This window comes from Arachis ipaensis, chromosome B05, assembly GCF_000816755.2.
Source record: "Arachis ipaensis cultivar K30076 chromosome B05, Araip1.1, whole genome shotgun sequence".
Lineage (NCBI taxonomy): Eukaryota > Viridiplantae > Streptophyta > Magnoliopsida > Fabales > Fabaceae > Arachis > Arachis ipaensis.
In genome coordinates this window covers 119062572-119080176 of record NC_029789.2, presented here as the reverse complement: position 1 = coordinate 119080176, position 17605 = coordinate 119062572, and the positions used below count along the sequence as shown (strand labels likewise).

At 38.0% G+C, this 17605-nt stretch overlaps 1 protein-coding gene across 1 annotated transcript; it reads left to right on the top strand.

The window, feature by feature from the left end:
* On the top strand, nucleotides 8056–11907 carry LOC107640953. Its single transcript, XM_016344458.2, has 6 exons — nucleotides 8056–8118; nucleotides 10446–10497; nucleotides 10579–10685; nucleotides 11049–11141; nucleotides 11230–11331; nucleotides 11599–11907. The coding sequence occupies exons 1-6, from the start codon at nucleotides 8056–8058 to the stop codon at nucleotides 11905–11907; spliced, it is 726 nt and encodes a 241-aa protein (XP_016199944.2).

Here is a 17605-nt window from a genome sequence, read left to right as displayed (position 1 = left end):
TGCGTATGCTCCCGCAAGGAGTCCCATTCTGCAAGGGTAGTCGTGGTGTGAATCACAAGCACATAATGTAGCTCAAATCACGAGTATAATCATAGCTAAAAAGGCTCGCCCTTCTGTTGGATCAGCTGCTCCTCGTTAGAGTAGGGGTCGCGATTTCGCAAATAAAATAGACCTTTCCGGACCTTTTCCTCATGGAACGATAAGACCGATGCCACTATCGCCTCTTGGCTTTGCTTTAATAGAAAATATTCGACTGGCTGGAAGGAACGTTATACGACTTTTTGACTTTGCAAGAGTAGTTTCATCGGTGGAAGGGAGGGAGAAGGTTGTTCGACTGAAGCCCGACCTTTATGATCTGAAATGAGTGCGGAAATGTCCCTTTAAGAAAAGGATCTTTACAGAAAAAGAGCTCAGAGGTTTAGTCAGCTATTGTCCTATTTTCTTTTTTCTTCTCGATGAGAGGCTTCCCCAACAGCACTGGTTTGTCAACCTCCATGGTCTTTCCCAATCCAATCTTTTTCTATTACTGACACCTGGAGCCAGCAACAATTGCTAAAGCAACTCCCGAACCTAATTCCTAAGGTCACATACCTGTCGCATAAAAATAAAATGCATATATAGTTGGAATCTCCAAATACTTATCTTTTCTAAATCACATTTTCTATCATATCTTTTTCAAAAATTTTCGAAAACCCACCCCCTTCCCTTTAAATCCTCGTTCGGTCTCCCTCCTCTCCTCCACAATTCGAACTTGGCTCTCCCTATATCTCTCTCCTTTCCTTTCTTTTGCTTGAGGACAAGCAAACCTCTAATTTTGGTGTGTTTATCCGTGATCACTAAGTCAATACCCACCAAGATCATGGCTCCTAAGGGAAAACAAACCACCTCAAGAGGCAAGGAAGAGAATATTCTAAAATCACTTTGGAATCAAGGGAAGTTCTTAACCAAAGAATACTTAGACCATTACTACAAGATAATGGGTCTAAGGTCAGTGATCCCGGAAGTTAAATTCGATCTGAAAGAAGACGAATATCCGGAGATCCAAGAGCAAATTCAAAACAGGAGCTCATAGTTCTTCTCATCACTACCATTATCACAAATTCTATGAAATTGCCTAAGTTGCTGACAAAACTCAGAATCAACCAATGAAACACACAGGAGAACCATGGAATCCACCCAATCAGCCATGCCCTCAGGGACTTAGGAAGACGTCTTGACAATATTTTTGCGAGAAGACATGAGGTGAACTAGTCCTACAAACAAGAAAAGGAAATGGGATTACTAAAAAACATCTCGGACGTAGGACAAAATAGCTCGACCAACATAAATCAGTGCAATAAAAACAACAAAAGGAAACCCTAGGACCCACACCAAAGATCCAGGGGCATCCTTTGGAGGCAGGCACAGAACAAGGACTCAGGAAAACCTACAAGCTCACATCTTGATACATCCTAACAGGAAAACGATAAACCCCTCTTTATTCTGCAACTAAAGAGATGCTAGTGAGAAGAAGGCTACGAACCACAAAGCCATCAAAAGAAAATATCTCCCAGGCTCACCGTCCCAGTTCAAGTAACAAACGAAGCTACCAAGTGGCAAAGTGTATCATAGAAAAAATCGTTATCTTCTATAAAAAGTTCGGTGGCAAGGAGAGCCATCGACAAGGCAAAAAATCAAGGGGCAATCTTTTCAGAAGACAACAAGTGCAGTTCACAAAACTCAAGGATTAAAGAACTAACCAAAAGCAGCAGCAAAACATGCAAAGACAAAAAGCCAGAAAAAATACATCACAGTAGCGAACAAACACAAGACCACAAAAGGTTCAAGCTTTCCAAACATATAGGCAGAATCAAAGCTTCACCGGAAAAAATGGCAAGAATAATGAAAAGAAAAACCAACCTGAACAAAGGAGGAGGCTTCGAAGGAGAATGAAGATGGAGAGACGGAATCGCCTTTCAAAGAAAAACACCCAGAAATCGCCAAATGATGCCGCAACACAAAAATGCAAAATTCAGGCGAAAACAGAAAGCGAAAGAGTAAAGGGGGAAGTTACAAAGAAAAACGAAGAAGAGAAACTGTTTTTTTTTGTAAAATTCAAAATAAAAGAGCCAAGGGAAACGGAGCATTAAAAAACAATTAATAAGGGTATTAAACCCTCACACGTTCCCAAGAACAGAGCGCTAATACAAAAGCGCGCGCTTTTAGAAGAAAACGTTCCACATTCAAAAACGAAGACTCTACAAAGAAAGAAGTTGACAAATGCTCGAGTTTAGCTTCACCAAAGAAGGATCGAAGTCCTAAAACTAAGACTCGACCTCAAAAAGAAAGACCGAGCTCGAGCAGGGGCACTGTTCATACCCTAGGTCGAGCTATCCGACCCGGGATGTTTAGCGACAAGGCAACCGACCTCTTCAGGTCAGACTATCCGACCTCTTCTCAAAGAGCTCGGACAAACTGCCAGGAAAGCCCAGTAAAGGGCCCAAATAGAGGAACACGACCCAAATTCAAAGGCAGTCCAAGCCTATAGAGATAAAGGCGGTTCCCTTGAAGATAAGCTGACCTCACCCAAAGATAAGATAAGATAAGATAAGATAAGATAACTAACTTATCTTATCTAAAAAGGTAACTCCACACCTCTATAAATACACTGGAGTACCCAGGTATAACTCATACTCTGATTCTACTAAAAACCTGCTTAATACCCTTGCTAACTTAAGCATCGGAGTCCCTTGCAGGTACCTCCCACCCTTCAGTAGTGAAGGATCAGCAGTGCAGCTAAGCTCAACAACTCGGATACGATAGCTCCGACCACCACTCATAGCCGGACACGTCATCCCCGATCAGCACAGGAGATCTCGTCCGAGATTGACCTACAGTTTCAGGTAACCCTTGGAACAGGAACTCAGAATTCAGATAGTGTTATTGATTCTCCTAGTTTAATATGTTGATTCTTGAACACAGCTACTTTTTGAGTCTTGGCCGTGACCCTAAGCATTTTGTTTTCCAGTATTACCACTGGATACATAAATGCCACAGACACATAACTGGGTGAACCTTTTCAGATTGTGACTCAGCTTTGCTAGAGTCCCCAGTTAGAGGTGCCCAGAGTTTTTAAGCACACTCTTTTTGCTTTGGATCACGACTTTAACCGCTCAGTCTCAAGTTTTTCACTTGACACCTTCACGCCACAAGCACATGGTTAGGGACAGCTTGATTTAGCCGCTTTGGCCAGGATTTTATTCCTTTGGACCCTCCTCTCCATTAATGCTCAAAGCCTTGGATTCTTTTTACCCTTTGCCTTTTAGTTTAAAGGGTTATTGGCTTTTTCTGCTTTTTTTTCGCAAGCTTTGTGTTTTTCACTGCTTTTTCTTGCTTCAAGAATCAATTTTATGATTTTTCAGATTATCAATAACATTTCTCTTTTTTCATCATTCTTTCAAGAGCCAACAATTTTAACATTCATAAACTTCACTATAAAAAATATGCACTGTTCATGTCATGCATTTAGAGTCACAGAAAATACCACCACATTTGAATAAATGAGACTACTCTAAAAATTAAACTCAAATTCTCATGCACTACATCTGTTCTTCTTTCTTTTTTATTTCAAGCTCAGTAGGCAATACATGAGACATCTTTCAGAATTAAAGCACTTAACAGAAAATTAAACTAGAACCTATGAATCTACTAATAAAGGATCATGCAACAACCAAACAAAGTAGTAGGAAACCAAAACATAACATAATAAAAGCGGGAAGAAAAAAAAGAAAGGAACTCAACCACCTTAGTTATCCGAGCGGTCGTTTTATTCTTCAAGTTGTGCTCCTTTGTGAAGATGATTCGCCTCCCTTTGGTGCCATAAGAATAGACAAAAAACCAATAAGCGAAGCATCAACACCACACTTAAAGGTTTGCTTGTCCTCAAGCAAAGAAGAACTGAAAATAAAAAGAAACAAATATTATACTGAAATAAGAATAAAAGGATAAAAGAACAAGAGAGAATTAGGATTTGTGAGAGAGAATAAAAAAAATTTAAAAACTAGCGGCGAACTGGTGGAGGTGTGCGGTGCAGGCGACGCGTGGGTCGCGAGATTTTTTTTTAATGACACGGAAGCATCAGGCACACGTCCGCGTGCCCTAGGTTTTGTGCGATTTGTGCGAAGCCAGCCGCATGCATGCACAACTCTCTGTTCGCGTGGCTGGGGAACTAAGATTCCCATGTGACGCGTGCGCGTCATGCACGCGCACGCGTGGCTGGTCGTTTCTGCAAAGGACGCGAACGCGTCAAGGACGCGTCCGCATGACCAAATTTTGTGCGAATGGCATACTTCCAGCCCCAAGTCAGCACAACTCTCTGCAAAAACACCCATTTACGCCAATTTCAAGGTCACACGTATGCGTCATTGACGCGCACGCGTGAGGTGGCTAAAATTGCAGACGACGCGCACGCGTGGGGTACGCGTACGTGTGGGTTTGTTTGTGCTAGAGGCATCCTTCCTGCGCCACTCCCGCGCAACTCTCTGTTCACTTTTTATTTTACGCACTCCCATCTGACGCATACGCGTCAGCGACGGTTGCGCGTCGTGTGCTCTTTCTTTTATAGCCTGAGGTGTTCGGTTCCTGTGATAAAATAGCTGCATGATCAGAAAATTAGTAAGAACTCAATAAAAATCAAATAAGGAAGAAAACTACTACTAATAAAAATAAAGCTAAGAATGAAAAGAAATGATCATACCACGGTGGGTTGTCTCCCACCTAGCACTTTTAGTTAAAGTCCTTAAGTTGGACATGTGGTGAGCTCCTTGTCATGGTGGCTTGTGCTTGTACTGATCCAGAAATCTCCACCAATGTTTGTCAATCCAATGGTCAACTGGATTCCAAACTAGGCGCATAACTCCTTCGAGCACGTTGAAGCAAGTGACAAGGCCCCAAGAGTGTTGATGGTGTGAATGAATTCCAGGGTCCCAAACCATGCTTTTACACCCGTCTTCTTGTGGATCAACATTGTTCCCACCGGGTGGCAAGCAATCTGAATTCTCACAGAGACATCCAAACAACCTCCTAGACCCATTCAATTGAGCTCTACACCAATCCTTACACTTCAATTTGGAGCATGCAACCATATTGAACCTTGCTTGACAACTCTCACCACTAACCATCTTCCTCTTACTCTTAATGCCACAAAGAGCTCTACGTTGACAATCTGTCTCCAGTAGCCCATATTCAAGTGGGAACGTAAAGGTTAAGGATAAGAATTTTACCCACTTGAATGTTGTATTAGATGGTGATAGCTTTGGGAGAGGTCTTGCAAGCTCCACTCCCTTGTGTTCTTCTTTGAATTCTTCCACTTCTTTGCAAGCTTCCTCAATTTCAACCTCTTCTTCTTGGTAGCTGTCTTCTAATTCAATTTCTTCTTCATTGCTTACCAAGGGCATGGGAGGTTGTGCATCGTCCTCCTTTGTGGGTGCATCTTCCTCCTTTGTTTTTGCATCTTCCTCTTCTTCCATGTGTGAGGATGGAAAATTCTCTAGTTTACTGGAGTATGAAATCCTTTGATTGATTTCCTCACTTTCTTCTATAGGATCTTGTATTATATCTCTTGGGAAGGAATTTGCTTGCTCCTCTTCCTGTGGTTTGATAATCGACTGCACATGTTTCTCTACATTTTTGACACTCATATTTATATCATGTAAGAATTCTTTCATGAGAAGCTCAAGATCTGATGGTAATTGAGATGAATAAGGAGGAGGTGATGGTTCTTGATAAGTGTAAAAAGAGGATGGTGCTTGGTATGAATAGGGAGATAGTGGCTCTTGATATGGGTAGAAAGATGATGGTTCTTGATATGAATAGAGAGGTGGTGGTTCTTGGTGTGGATATGAAGATGGTGGTTCTTGATATGAATATGGAGATGGTGGTTCTTGATAGTTGGAATATGTAGCATTGAAGTTTCTTTGGTTTTGACTTTGCCAACCAAAATTCGGGTAGTTCCTCCATCCATAATCATATGAATTATTACTTGGGTGGGAGTAGTAACCCATGTGATCTGTCTCCATTATTTTTCCTTAGAACAACACACCAAACATAATTAACGCACCATGTGGTAAACAGGAAAGCAAAGAAGACAGAACAGAATTCTAAAAATTAAAATAAGAAAAATTAAAATAAAACTAACTAGGAAACACCAAACTTAATTTCAGAAATTAAAAAAAATATTAGTGCTATTGTAAATATATATATATATATATTATTTATTTTATATTTATTAAATTAAAAAAAGAAAGAAAACGAAACAGGGGAGGGGGCTAACGAAAGAACAAAGAAAGGAAATAAAATTTTTTTTACGGGAATTAAACAAAAATAAAAAATAAAAATTAATAATAATAAAATAAAACTAATTAAAATCAAAACGCCTAATCTAAACAATCAAGCAACTAATAGTTGTTAATCACAGTCGATCCCCGGCAACGGCGCCAAAAACTTGGTGCGGTATTTGTAACCCACTAACTTACCGGCAAGTGCACCGGGTCGTACCAAGTAATACCTTACGTGAGTAAAGGTCGATCCCACGAGGATTGATGGATTAAGCAACAATAGTGTTTGATAGGATTAGTTAGACAAACAGAAAAGAGTGTTTTGGTATTCAAAAAGCATTAAACAGTAAATTAAGAATAGAAAGCAAGCAGCAAATGAGTTGTGAAATATATATGGAAAAACAGTTAAGGCTTCAGAGTTATCTATTTTTTGGATTGAATTTTCTTATTAACTAATTTTAATCATGTAAGATTTAATTCATGGCAAACTATTTGTGACTAGACCCTAATTCCTTAGACCTTCCTAGTCTCCTCTAAAATTCATCAACTGCCAATTCCTTGGTCAATTAATTCCAATTAGAGGGTGATGATCAAATTCTAGTTTATATGCCACAAGAATCCTAATTATCCAAAAATAAAGGGATTATATATCACGTATCCCGTTAAATACAAACAATTAGAAATTCAGGATAATATGTTTTCAAGCTATTGTTCAAGTAAAGAGCTTTTCCAAGTTATACAAGAACTCAATTAGAACATGGGTCATACTTCCGTTCCACCCAAATTCATAAAATGAAGAACGAAGAAAACTATTGAAATATAAATCAAAACATGAATTAAAATAGCAAAATAATAATATCAATCCATACAATAGACAGAGCTCCTAACCTTAACAGTGGAGGTTTAGTTGCTCATGGTTCAGAAAGAAAATAAGGATTTAGGTAAAATGTACTAAGTTCCAATCTCATGGGATTAGGTAGCAATCTCCCTTTTATAACTAATCCTAATAAATTTAAAATCTAATTTTTAAAATTAAAATTAAAATAATATCTTTTCCTAAAATCAGATTTGAATTTAAATTTGAATTAATTAACAAGTCTTCAGCTGATGGGTGGGGACCACTTGCTTTGCCCATTCTGCAGCTTCTAATCTGTATTTTCTGGGCTGGAAACTGGGTCAAAATAGCCCAGAAATTGTCCCCAGCGTTTTTCTGCATTTTCTGCACGTGGCACATGTCACGCGTACGCGTCGATGGTCTTTTCTGCGAGTCACGTGGACGCGTCAGGTACGCGCACGCGTCACTGTGCAAATCCTCAAATCACACGTACACGTCAGTCACGCGCACGTGTCATCGTGGAAAGCTCCTATTCACGCGTACGCGTCATTCACGCGCACGCGTCACTCCTTGCTGCCATCTCATTTGATTCTTGTGCTGCAGAAACTCTATCAAATTCCGCCGAATGCTACCTAAAATAAACAAAATTACAAAAGACTCAAAGTAGCATCCATATTGGCTAAAATATAATTAATTCTTTATTAAACTCAACAAATTAGATGCAAATTCACTAGAAAAATATAGAAAAAGATTGGAAAGATGCTCATGCATCAGTCTCCAAGTCCGAACAAGCTATTTGGATAAGCTCTGAGCTCTTTCTCTTGTAGGCCGAGCTTGTCGAAAGCAGACTTGAAGGAGCTTCCTTGGTCTACCAACGTTCGGTGGAAATTAGCGTTGGTGAGTATGATGGTAATGACCACGGGGTCATCATGCCCTGGGATGATACCTGTGGCGTCTTCTCAGGTGAAGGTAATAGTGGGGAGGTCGGGTGACTCGCCCCCTTCTCCGACATGATATACCTCTTTAAGGTGTCTCTTGCGGGATGACTTAGAGATCTCTCCTCCTACGAATCCTCCATTTATCATATGGACATGTCTCTCAGGGGTGTGAGGTGGACGTTCAACTCGTCCGACCTCTTCATCCCTTCTTCTCTTTCTCAGTTCGTCCGCTTTATTGGCTAAGAACCGATCTAGTCGCCCTTCTCGTGCCAATTTTTCTATAACATTTATTAGGTCGAAGCACTCATTGGTAGGATGCCCGTAGATTTGGTAGTATTCACAATACTCTGTACGACTTCCTCCTCTTTTGTGTTTAATCGGGCGAGGTAGTGGGATCTTCTCAGTGTTGCATATCTCTCGGTAAACGTCTATAAGGAACACCCGAAGAGGGGTGTAGTTGTGGTACTTTCTAGGTTTCTCAGTAGGTTCGTCTTCTTTTTTCATGAACTCTTTATCCTTATCCCGAGGTGGGTAGAAGAACCCGGATTTTGAAGTTTCTCCTAATCGAGAGTTCTCCTCCATATTGATGTACTTTTTCGCCCATTCTTGTACCTCGTTCAGAGATGTTGGGTGTTTTTTGGATATGGAGTGACTAAAGGGTCCTTCTCACAGACCATTGATAAGTCCCATAATTGCTGCTTCTGTAGGGAGATTCTGTATGTCAAGGCATGCTTTATTGAATCTTTCCATATAATTGCAGAGGCTTTCCCGATCTCCTTGTTTGATCCCTAGCAGGATAGGGGCGTGCTTGGTTTTATCCTTCTAGATGGAGAACCTAGCCAGGAACTTCCTGGCGAGGTCATCGAAGCTTGTAATCGACCTTGGCGGCAGGCTGTCGAACCACTTTATTGCTCTTTTGGTCAAGGTAGTCGAGAAGGCTTTACAACAAGTTGCATCTGAGGCATCCGTGAGGTACATTCGGCTCCTGAAGTTGCTGAGATGATGACTTGGGTCAGACGTACCATCGTAGGGAGTCATGACAGGAGCTTTGAAGTCTTTTGGAACTTTAGCTTTCATGATTTCCTTTGTGAATGGGTCTTGGTCCTTGCGGGGGCTATCTTCGCGATTGGCCCGAGTAGCTTTTGTTTTGAAGTTGGCCTCGAGTTTGAGGAGCTTTTCTTCCAGCTCTCGACGCCTTCTGGTTTCTCTCCAGAGATCTCACTCATCCTCCCACTGCCGGTCGGCTTCTTGTTCTAACTGTTTAAGGCGATTCTGTTGTTCGCGAATAGCCTCCAAAATTTCTGTATTTGGGGGTTATTTGTCTCCTTTGTTTTGAGGTGTATCCTTCGATGTGGTATCCGTGTTCTTATGCGGCGTTCTATCTTCCAAACCAGAGTTGTGATCGTTGTCAAGGTTGTCCTCCATGATGATGGGATGACTTCCAGGTTCCTCGGCAACGGTGCCAATATTTCGAGGGTTACCTGAAACTGAAGGTCGATCTCGGAGGAGATCTGCTATTGTGGTCGGAGCTATCGTGTCCGACTTGCTAAATCTTGAGCTATTGCTGATCCTTGATCACCGGAAGGTGGTGGTACCTGCAAGAGACTCCGATGCTTAAGTTAGCACGAGCTTTAAGCAGGTTTTTTGTGTAGAATCAGAGTATGAGTTATACCTTGGTGCTCCAGCGTATTTATAGTAGTGGGGAGTGACCTTCCTTGAGATAAGTTTGTTATCTAATCTTATCTTTTGTGGAGGAGATCTTTATCTTTTAGTCCACCACCTTTTTGTGGGCGGTGGTCTTTTGCTTTGGGCCTGTTTTGGGCCTATATGGTGATTTGGCCGAGCTCTTTAGGAAGAGGTGGGTGGCGAACCAGCCTTGTAAGAGGTCGGTCGTTCTGGTCTTCATCTAACCTGGGTCGCATAGCTCGACCCAGGGTATGAACAAATAGGTAGAAAAGCCTTAAAAAATCCTCATAACTTAAAATGGTAAATGATGATAACGGCCTCTTTTTAAGATGTAAACCTCCCAATTTCACCAAAAAATTTCACTTACCACTCACTCATGCCTCAGATTATGATGATGGATTTATTTTATTTTATTTTTTTTCTTTTGGCCATTATTTGAGATTTATATATTATGTAAAACAATGGGATTGTAGCAACATTATAGTAGCATGTATATATGCTTCGGTGAACTTGAAGAGTCACTTACAAGCTAGATTATTATAACATTGTTCTTTTATTTATTTCTTTTTTTAATTACCTGTTTCCTGTATTCATTTCTCCCATACCCCATGGTTATAATGTCTTTTTCCAATAACTGCTTCTATTTGTAACAAATATTATACAAATGTGAAGAAGAAGGCTAAGATCAAAGTCAAGGATGTTTACAACTTACCTAGGGGAGACCGTATAATTGTAGAGATTGACTAAGATGGTGCGACATATGGTGAAGCACAAGATTTACTTGCTGGCTATTGTGGTATATTAGCAACTAATGAACGTATCTTTTCCATTAGCTTTGAAAAGTGGTCAGGACAAGAAAATGGTGGCATGCGTAAGTCTTTCAAGGATGAGTGCTTTGATACAATGATAAAGGTAAAATCCATTTTATTTGAAACTTCTATTAGTTCAAGTATTTATTTATTTATTTTTTTGTTTGAAGCCCCACTTCCATTTTACAAGCACAGAAAAGATTGCCTACAGGTATTGCATTCAAAGTATTGCAAAGAAGTGGGGAACATATAGGCAAAGATTGTGGAATGAGTTCTATGATCTAACCATGAGAAGAGAAGCATTGGTGAACAATGTGCCTGATGATGTTCGAAGAGATTAATGGGCTTGCTTTGTCAATTATCGACTAAAATTGTCTACAGTTGTAAGACACTAAACAATTCATTTAGTTATTGTTGTACTTTAATTAAAAAAACTATTAATTGAAGTTATTATATTTATTTTTAGGAGCTTTGCATGAAAAATAAGGAAAATCAAAGCAAGCAAACCATTCCTCACACTTGTGGATCTAAATCCAACTCTCGGAGGCGACATGAGATGGTATATCTATACACGCACACTTGGTACATGTGTGATTTTACTTACATTATATATGTTAATTGTTTAACCTTTCATTCCTTTTTTTTAGTACTTGGAAAAGAAAAAGAAGCCTAGTAGAGGAATGATGTACATTGAAACACATAAGAGAAATGATGGGTCTTTTGTAAATAATGAGGCATTAACTATAGTGGTAAGTGTTTTGTAAACCTTTGCTATCTTATCTTATTTTATTTGTATGTGATCATGTGAAAATGGAATTTGAGTGTGGTTGATTGTGGATTGAGATATATAATGATTATAGAAAAGTGATTTACTTCACTTGCATGCACTTTTCACTTTAAATTTTTGGTTGTGATAATGGTCTAGGAACATTAGAATAATCATAATTTGCAATGCCATTGGTTACATGTGTTTCTACTTTTAAATTGAATAGTTTCTATTTATTACTTTTAAATAGGAACAAATTGAGCTGAATATGACAGAGTCAAATGCACAATTTGAGGTGTCCCCTAATGATGCTGTTGGTAAAGTTTTGGGGCCTGAACACTCTGGGAGAGTTCGTTGCATGGGCATGGGAGCAACGCCTACAAATTCCTTTAGGAATGTGAGAAGTCAGCTTAATGGGATGACTATCTCCACTAATTCAGCTGGATCTTCTTTGCCTACTACTGCTGCAATTTTACAGGAAAAGATCAATAATTTTGAGTTCGAATTACATAATTCACAGCAAAAGGTCATTAGTCTAGAGTCTAAGTTGCAGCAATAATTTGATATGATGAAAGCATACTGACGATTGGATTTCTGTCAGTAAAAAAATTTACAAATATAATCGCGTTATAAGTATAATTTCTAAACCAACAGAGAATCCTTTCGTACAAAAGTTTTGGTTGTCACTTAAGCAAACCCAATAAAAATAATAACCGAAGTATTTAAACCTCGGGTCGTCTTCTCAAGGAATTGCAGGGAAGTATGAATTATTATTGGTTATGAAAAAGGTAGAATTTTGGGTTTTTGAAATAAGGAACAAGTAATTTAAATAACACGAAAAATAAATTAATAATAATAAAAGCTCTTGGCAAGGTATAAGAATTGGAATTTCTATTCTAGTTATCCTTATCAGGTGTGATAAGTATTGAGTTTTAATCCCACTTAGTTAACCCTTACTAAAGCAAAGAAAAGTCAAGTGGACTAATTAATTTGATCCTCGGGTCCTAGTCAACTCCTATGGAAAGACTAGCTTTAGAGCGATTCAAATCAATTAGCAACTCCAATTTCAATCAACAGCTAAGTTTGATAACTCAAGCGTTACCAATTAATCAACCAAAGCCAAAAGAAAAGAAAATCTACTCGAATAAAAATGCCTTCAGATTGGAAGCAGCAGTAGCATAAATAAAAGAAAGAAATCTTAAATCTGAAAATACCTCAAATTATATTTAAATAAAGATATCAATTCTAACATAGGAAAGTTCATAAGCCAAATTGAAAAGATAAATAACAATCAAAGTAATAGAATAAATAAAAGTAGAAAATAAATTAAAGAAACATTGAACCTGTAATTGAAGAGAAGTAATCCTAAAATTAAGAGAAATCCTAATTCTAATCCTAAGAGAGAGGAGAGAACCTCTCTCTCTAAAAGCTACATCTAATCCTAGAAATTGTGAATATGAAAGTTGTATGAATTGTTCTCTCATGAATGGATGCATTCCCCCACTTTATAGCCTCTAATCTGTGTGTTCTGGGCCGAAAAATGGGTCAAAAACAGCCCATAAATCACCCCCAGTGATTTCTGGTACGTCCAGGTCGCTGCAAAGTCACGCGGAAGCGTCATCCACGCGTTCGCGGGGATTGTGTTTTTGCCAGGTCACACGTCTGCGTGATCCACGCGTTTGCGTCGCCTAGATTCGAGGCAGATATGAAAAATTATATATCGTTGTGAAGCCCCGGACGTTAGATTTCAAACGCAACTGGAACCGCGTTATTTGGATCTCTGTAGCTCAAGTTATGGTCGATTTAGTACCAAGAGGTCAGGCTGGACAGCTTTAGCAGTTCCTTCAGTTTCTTGTATTCCTTCCACTTTTGCATGCTTCCTTTCCATTCTCTAAGCCATTCCTGCCCTGTAATCTTTGAAAACACTTAACACACATATCAAGGCATCGAATGGTAATAAGAGAGGATTAAAATTAGCTAAATTAAGATCAAAGAAACATGTTTTCAATCACAGCACAAAATCAGGAAGGAAAACGTAAAATATGCGATTTCTATGAATAAGCGTGAGAATAATGGATGAAAAACCACTCAATTTAGTACAATATAAACCATAAAATAGTGGTTTATCACATACCTAATGATGAAGGAAGCAGGAATTCCCGAAGCGCTTGTTGTCTTCTTTTCTACCCGAGAGGTAACTTTATAATAAATTCATTTGTTAGGAATATAAGTTTAGATGGAATAATACCCATTAATAATAGAGTCTAATTATTGAAATTGAACATGTTCATATCATCAATTCTAATTATTAAATAAGCGTGATACGCTAAAAGTAAAAGGCTCAAATGATAACAATTGTTGTGTTTAATAGTTACAGTAAAGCTAGTGTTATGTTAAAGTTGTTACATTATATATTTTACCAACTTGTTTCATTATTAGTGGTAACCCACTACTCTGCTGCTGCGTTTTGCATGAATTGCAGAGGAAGCTATACCCATATATCATTCATTTCCCCAAAACAAATCAGCCTTACAAAAAGGCAATCATATTTTACTGAACTTGGCTGAACTCATGAACACCAATACATAAATAAACAATCGCTGTAATTTAGTTTTTCTGAACCCATGAACACCAATACATATATTATGAATTTCAGGAGTTCGGCACCAATTGGCAAAATAGTTGCAATAATTAGTTATTAGGCAATTACTTAATTATATAAATTTGGTGATAAATTAGTGCAAGTTGCCTTCGATCTTGTTTTAGGATAATGATATCATTTTGTAGTAAGCAACCAAGCATATCCGCATGTTTCTGCCTCTTCAATTGTATAGCTACAGTTTTCTATTTTTTTACACCAGGTTTAGATGCTCTTTAAAATTGAGTTGTAAGGCTTATATCGAATCATCTTGATGCTTAACTTTACTGAAATTACTAATAACATCTTATGTTTACATATAGCCTAATGATGTTGAAAGTGAGCCTACTACTCCCTTTGATGCTAGGAGATCAGCTCGTGATAGCAACGAACATCCGAGAACAAATATTGGAGACTTTTATGTAATTAGATGATATTGAAATATTGAAGATGTTGTTTTATTTTACTTTTTAAAGAAAAACAATAATAGTTATGTAGAACAATACCATATGCAATTATATTTGGAACTATTGACATTGAAATTTTTTTTATATATTGAGTTATGTCTTATATTGAAGAATTGTGTTATAAAAGATTTAGTTTTTAAATTTTGATATTAAAAAATAAATTTCTAATTTGAGAGTATGTAAATGAGATGAGATTAATGAATGATTTGAAATTAAAAATAAATAAATAATTACAGGATTTGTGGAGGTTTGAAAATCTCACAAAATAGTTGATTTTTGTTAAATTAAAAAATCAACTTGTGGAGGTTTTAAATTGCCACAAAAGTGATTTAAAATTGGCACAAAAATCCAATATAAAACCTCCACTAAACACATACAAAACTCCCACTAAATAGATTGTGAAGGTTTTTAAAAATCCTCACAAAAGACCTCGTGGCACCTCAAATTTTGGGGGGTTTAGAAACCCGATAAACCATTTGGTGGGGGTTATAAACCTCCACAAATAAAAAAAAACTGTCACAAATAAACAAAAACCTTGTAGTGAGAAAATAAATAAAAATGTCCAGAACAAATCGAAAATTCAAAAGTTTTTAATTTACAAAGTTAAAAAAAAAAGAGAATAACATATCAAGAAAAACTGAAATGAAGCAACAAATCTGCAGTGCAAAAGCTCAAGCAAAAGAAAATTAAACAATAGAAAAGAACTTGATTTTCTAAAAAGCATAAGTAATCAAGCAGAAGTGAAATAAAGCATAAGCAGATCTACACTACAAAAGCACAATCAAAAGGAAATTAAACATTAGAGAAGAACACAATTTTTTAATAGAAATAGAAGCATTCAAGCAGAGGTAAACAAAGCAGAAGCAAATTTGCCATGTAGAAGCACAAGCAGAATGTTGAATGACGAGCAGAGGAGTAATAGCAAAAAAGAAACGGCGAGGTGGCAAGAATGACTGACGGCGAGGCGGCAAAAACGACTGACGGCAAGACAGAGAGAATGAAGAGGAAGAATGTCTGAACCACGAACCACAACCACCAAATACTTGTACAAGATTCCTGTATAAAATATTTTTCACCCTCTTTGAAATGTGACTTTGTATGTTTTCACAAAGATCGTTTTGTAACTCTACAAAACTCATGGTGCATAGAATAACAAAAAAAAAGGGCATTCACAAACAAAAGCCACTCCCTCGTGTGTGTTTCGTTTGATCTCCCCATTATAATACAGTCACAAATTTACAATACCATCCATAACCTCAACCTCACCTCACCCAAATTTTTTTGACATTATTAATTCTCACAAAAAAAAATCACAAATACGAAAGAGAGATGAACGATAATAGTATTTAAAGGCAAAGCTATCAGACTAAAATATTTTATTTAATCAAATCGCAACCGATGATTTACAAAATACAACTTGTGTGTTGCAAGGTTTAAAATAAAAAAATTAAACATACAAAATACAAGCTGCGTTTTATAATTTTCAAAACAAAAAAAGGCAAAATACAACCTGTGTTTTACAGGTTGTATGTATTAAAAAGTTAATAATAACCTGTGTTTTGCAAGATTAAAATCAAGAAAAAAAAAAGAAATAAAATGGTAGGCTGTATTTTGTACAGTTTAAATATGTTATATACATCTATTTTATTATATAACACCAATAACCCTTTTTTTGCTTAAGTGTTGGTTCGAATCCCGCCTTGTGCATGCAGCAACTTATTGGCCAACGACAAACCCTTAAATGGAGCTTAGTACTGTGACAAATTAGTCTTTAGCCTATCGAACTGAGGGATACCGTGGAAAACAAAAAAAAAGACCAACAATTTTTCGATATGTAAAAAATCCAACAAGTTTTCGATATGTAAAAAAATCAGCCTTGTTTTGGGCTTTTGGCCGAGACCCAGAATGAGAGGGGATACGAGAAATGTACTTGTGTTAGATTTGAGTTTTGTTTTTGGGACAGGTTTTCTGGACAGATTTGAGATTCACTACCAAGGGCTACAAGAAGGTGAGGCCCCACTGATTGATAACGAACCCAGCGGGCGCAGTACGCATACGCATATCCCAAATTCGTAAATCTTACTCTGTTATGGTCATCCAAACTCCAGTTTACATTCAGAGGTAAGCTCTGCCTAGGGAGCTCTTCTTCTCTCAACAGGAGAGTACTCATAAAACACCAGGTTCTTCTCCAAAAGGGAATTTTTTTAAATTTGTTAAACCTTACAAACCAGACTCTCACACCATACTCATATCCATTAAGCCGTCAAAACTCCGTGTAACCTAAAATATGCAAAAACCAAAAGATTAACAACCGATAATATGAACAACATAGAAGGAAAAGTTATCAAGCTTAACAAGCCGGGAAAACTGGGGTACAAGAAGGATTGCTTGAATATGGTGAGAAAGATAATAAGTGAGAAAGAGGTAAGCTTAAAAACATGTAAAAATGCGTTATTGGGAATGTGGGAAAATCCACAAGGAGTTGCAGTCACTGACATTGGGCAGAAGAAAATGTTGTTTAGCTTCAAAGACAGGAAGAGAGGGTTGCAGATTATCCAGAATGGTCCTTGGAATGTCAGAGAAAATCTAGTCAATCTCAGATTATGGATGGAGGGTGAATCAGTTTTTGAAGTTGATCATGACTGTATGGAATTCTGGATTCAAGTTCATGGCATTCCTCTTGATCACATGAATAAGGAAACAAGAATCTTGATAGGAGGAATGCTGGGGGTTTTGGCTGAGGCTGAAGACCCAAAGGTGAATGGCATTCTTAGGAGATCATTCTTAAGGATCAGAGTCAGCATCAATATAACCAAGGCCTTGCCTATTGGCTTCTGGTTAGAAAGAGAAGAGATGCCACCATTATGGGTTTTCTTCAAATATGAGAGGCTGTCGGATAGTTAATGCTTTAACTGTGGAATATTAGGGCAAGAATCTAACAGTTATGGCATGCTGGGACCCAACAAAGAGGAAGACTCACCATGACTAGAAGTCAGCCAAGTTCGACCAGTTTCAGCCATGGGAGGAGAAAGTTCAAAACAACAGGGATGGGGGGAAGAGGAGGAAGAGCAGGCGCGTGTTCCACACAGTCTTGGAAGAGAGAGTGATGAGAAACGAAACACAGAAGAAAGCCAGATTAGGGGTCTGCAGCA

Bases quoted from the DNA above. Each gene is read 5' to 3' on its own strand.
- LOC107640953 (XM_016344458.2), top strand. From the start codon at position 8,056: ATGGTAATGACCACGGGGTCATCATGCCCTGGGATGATACCTGTGGCG. The intron at 10,498-10,578 runs GTATAATTGTAG...GTGGTATATTAG, and splicing joins CAACTTACCTAGGGGAGACC to CAACTAATGAACGTATCTTT. The intron at 10,686-11,048 runs GTAAAATCCATT...ATTTATTTTTAG, and splicing joins GCTTTGATACAATGATAAAG to GAGCTTTGCATGAAAAATAA.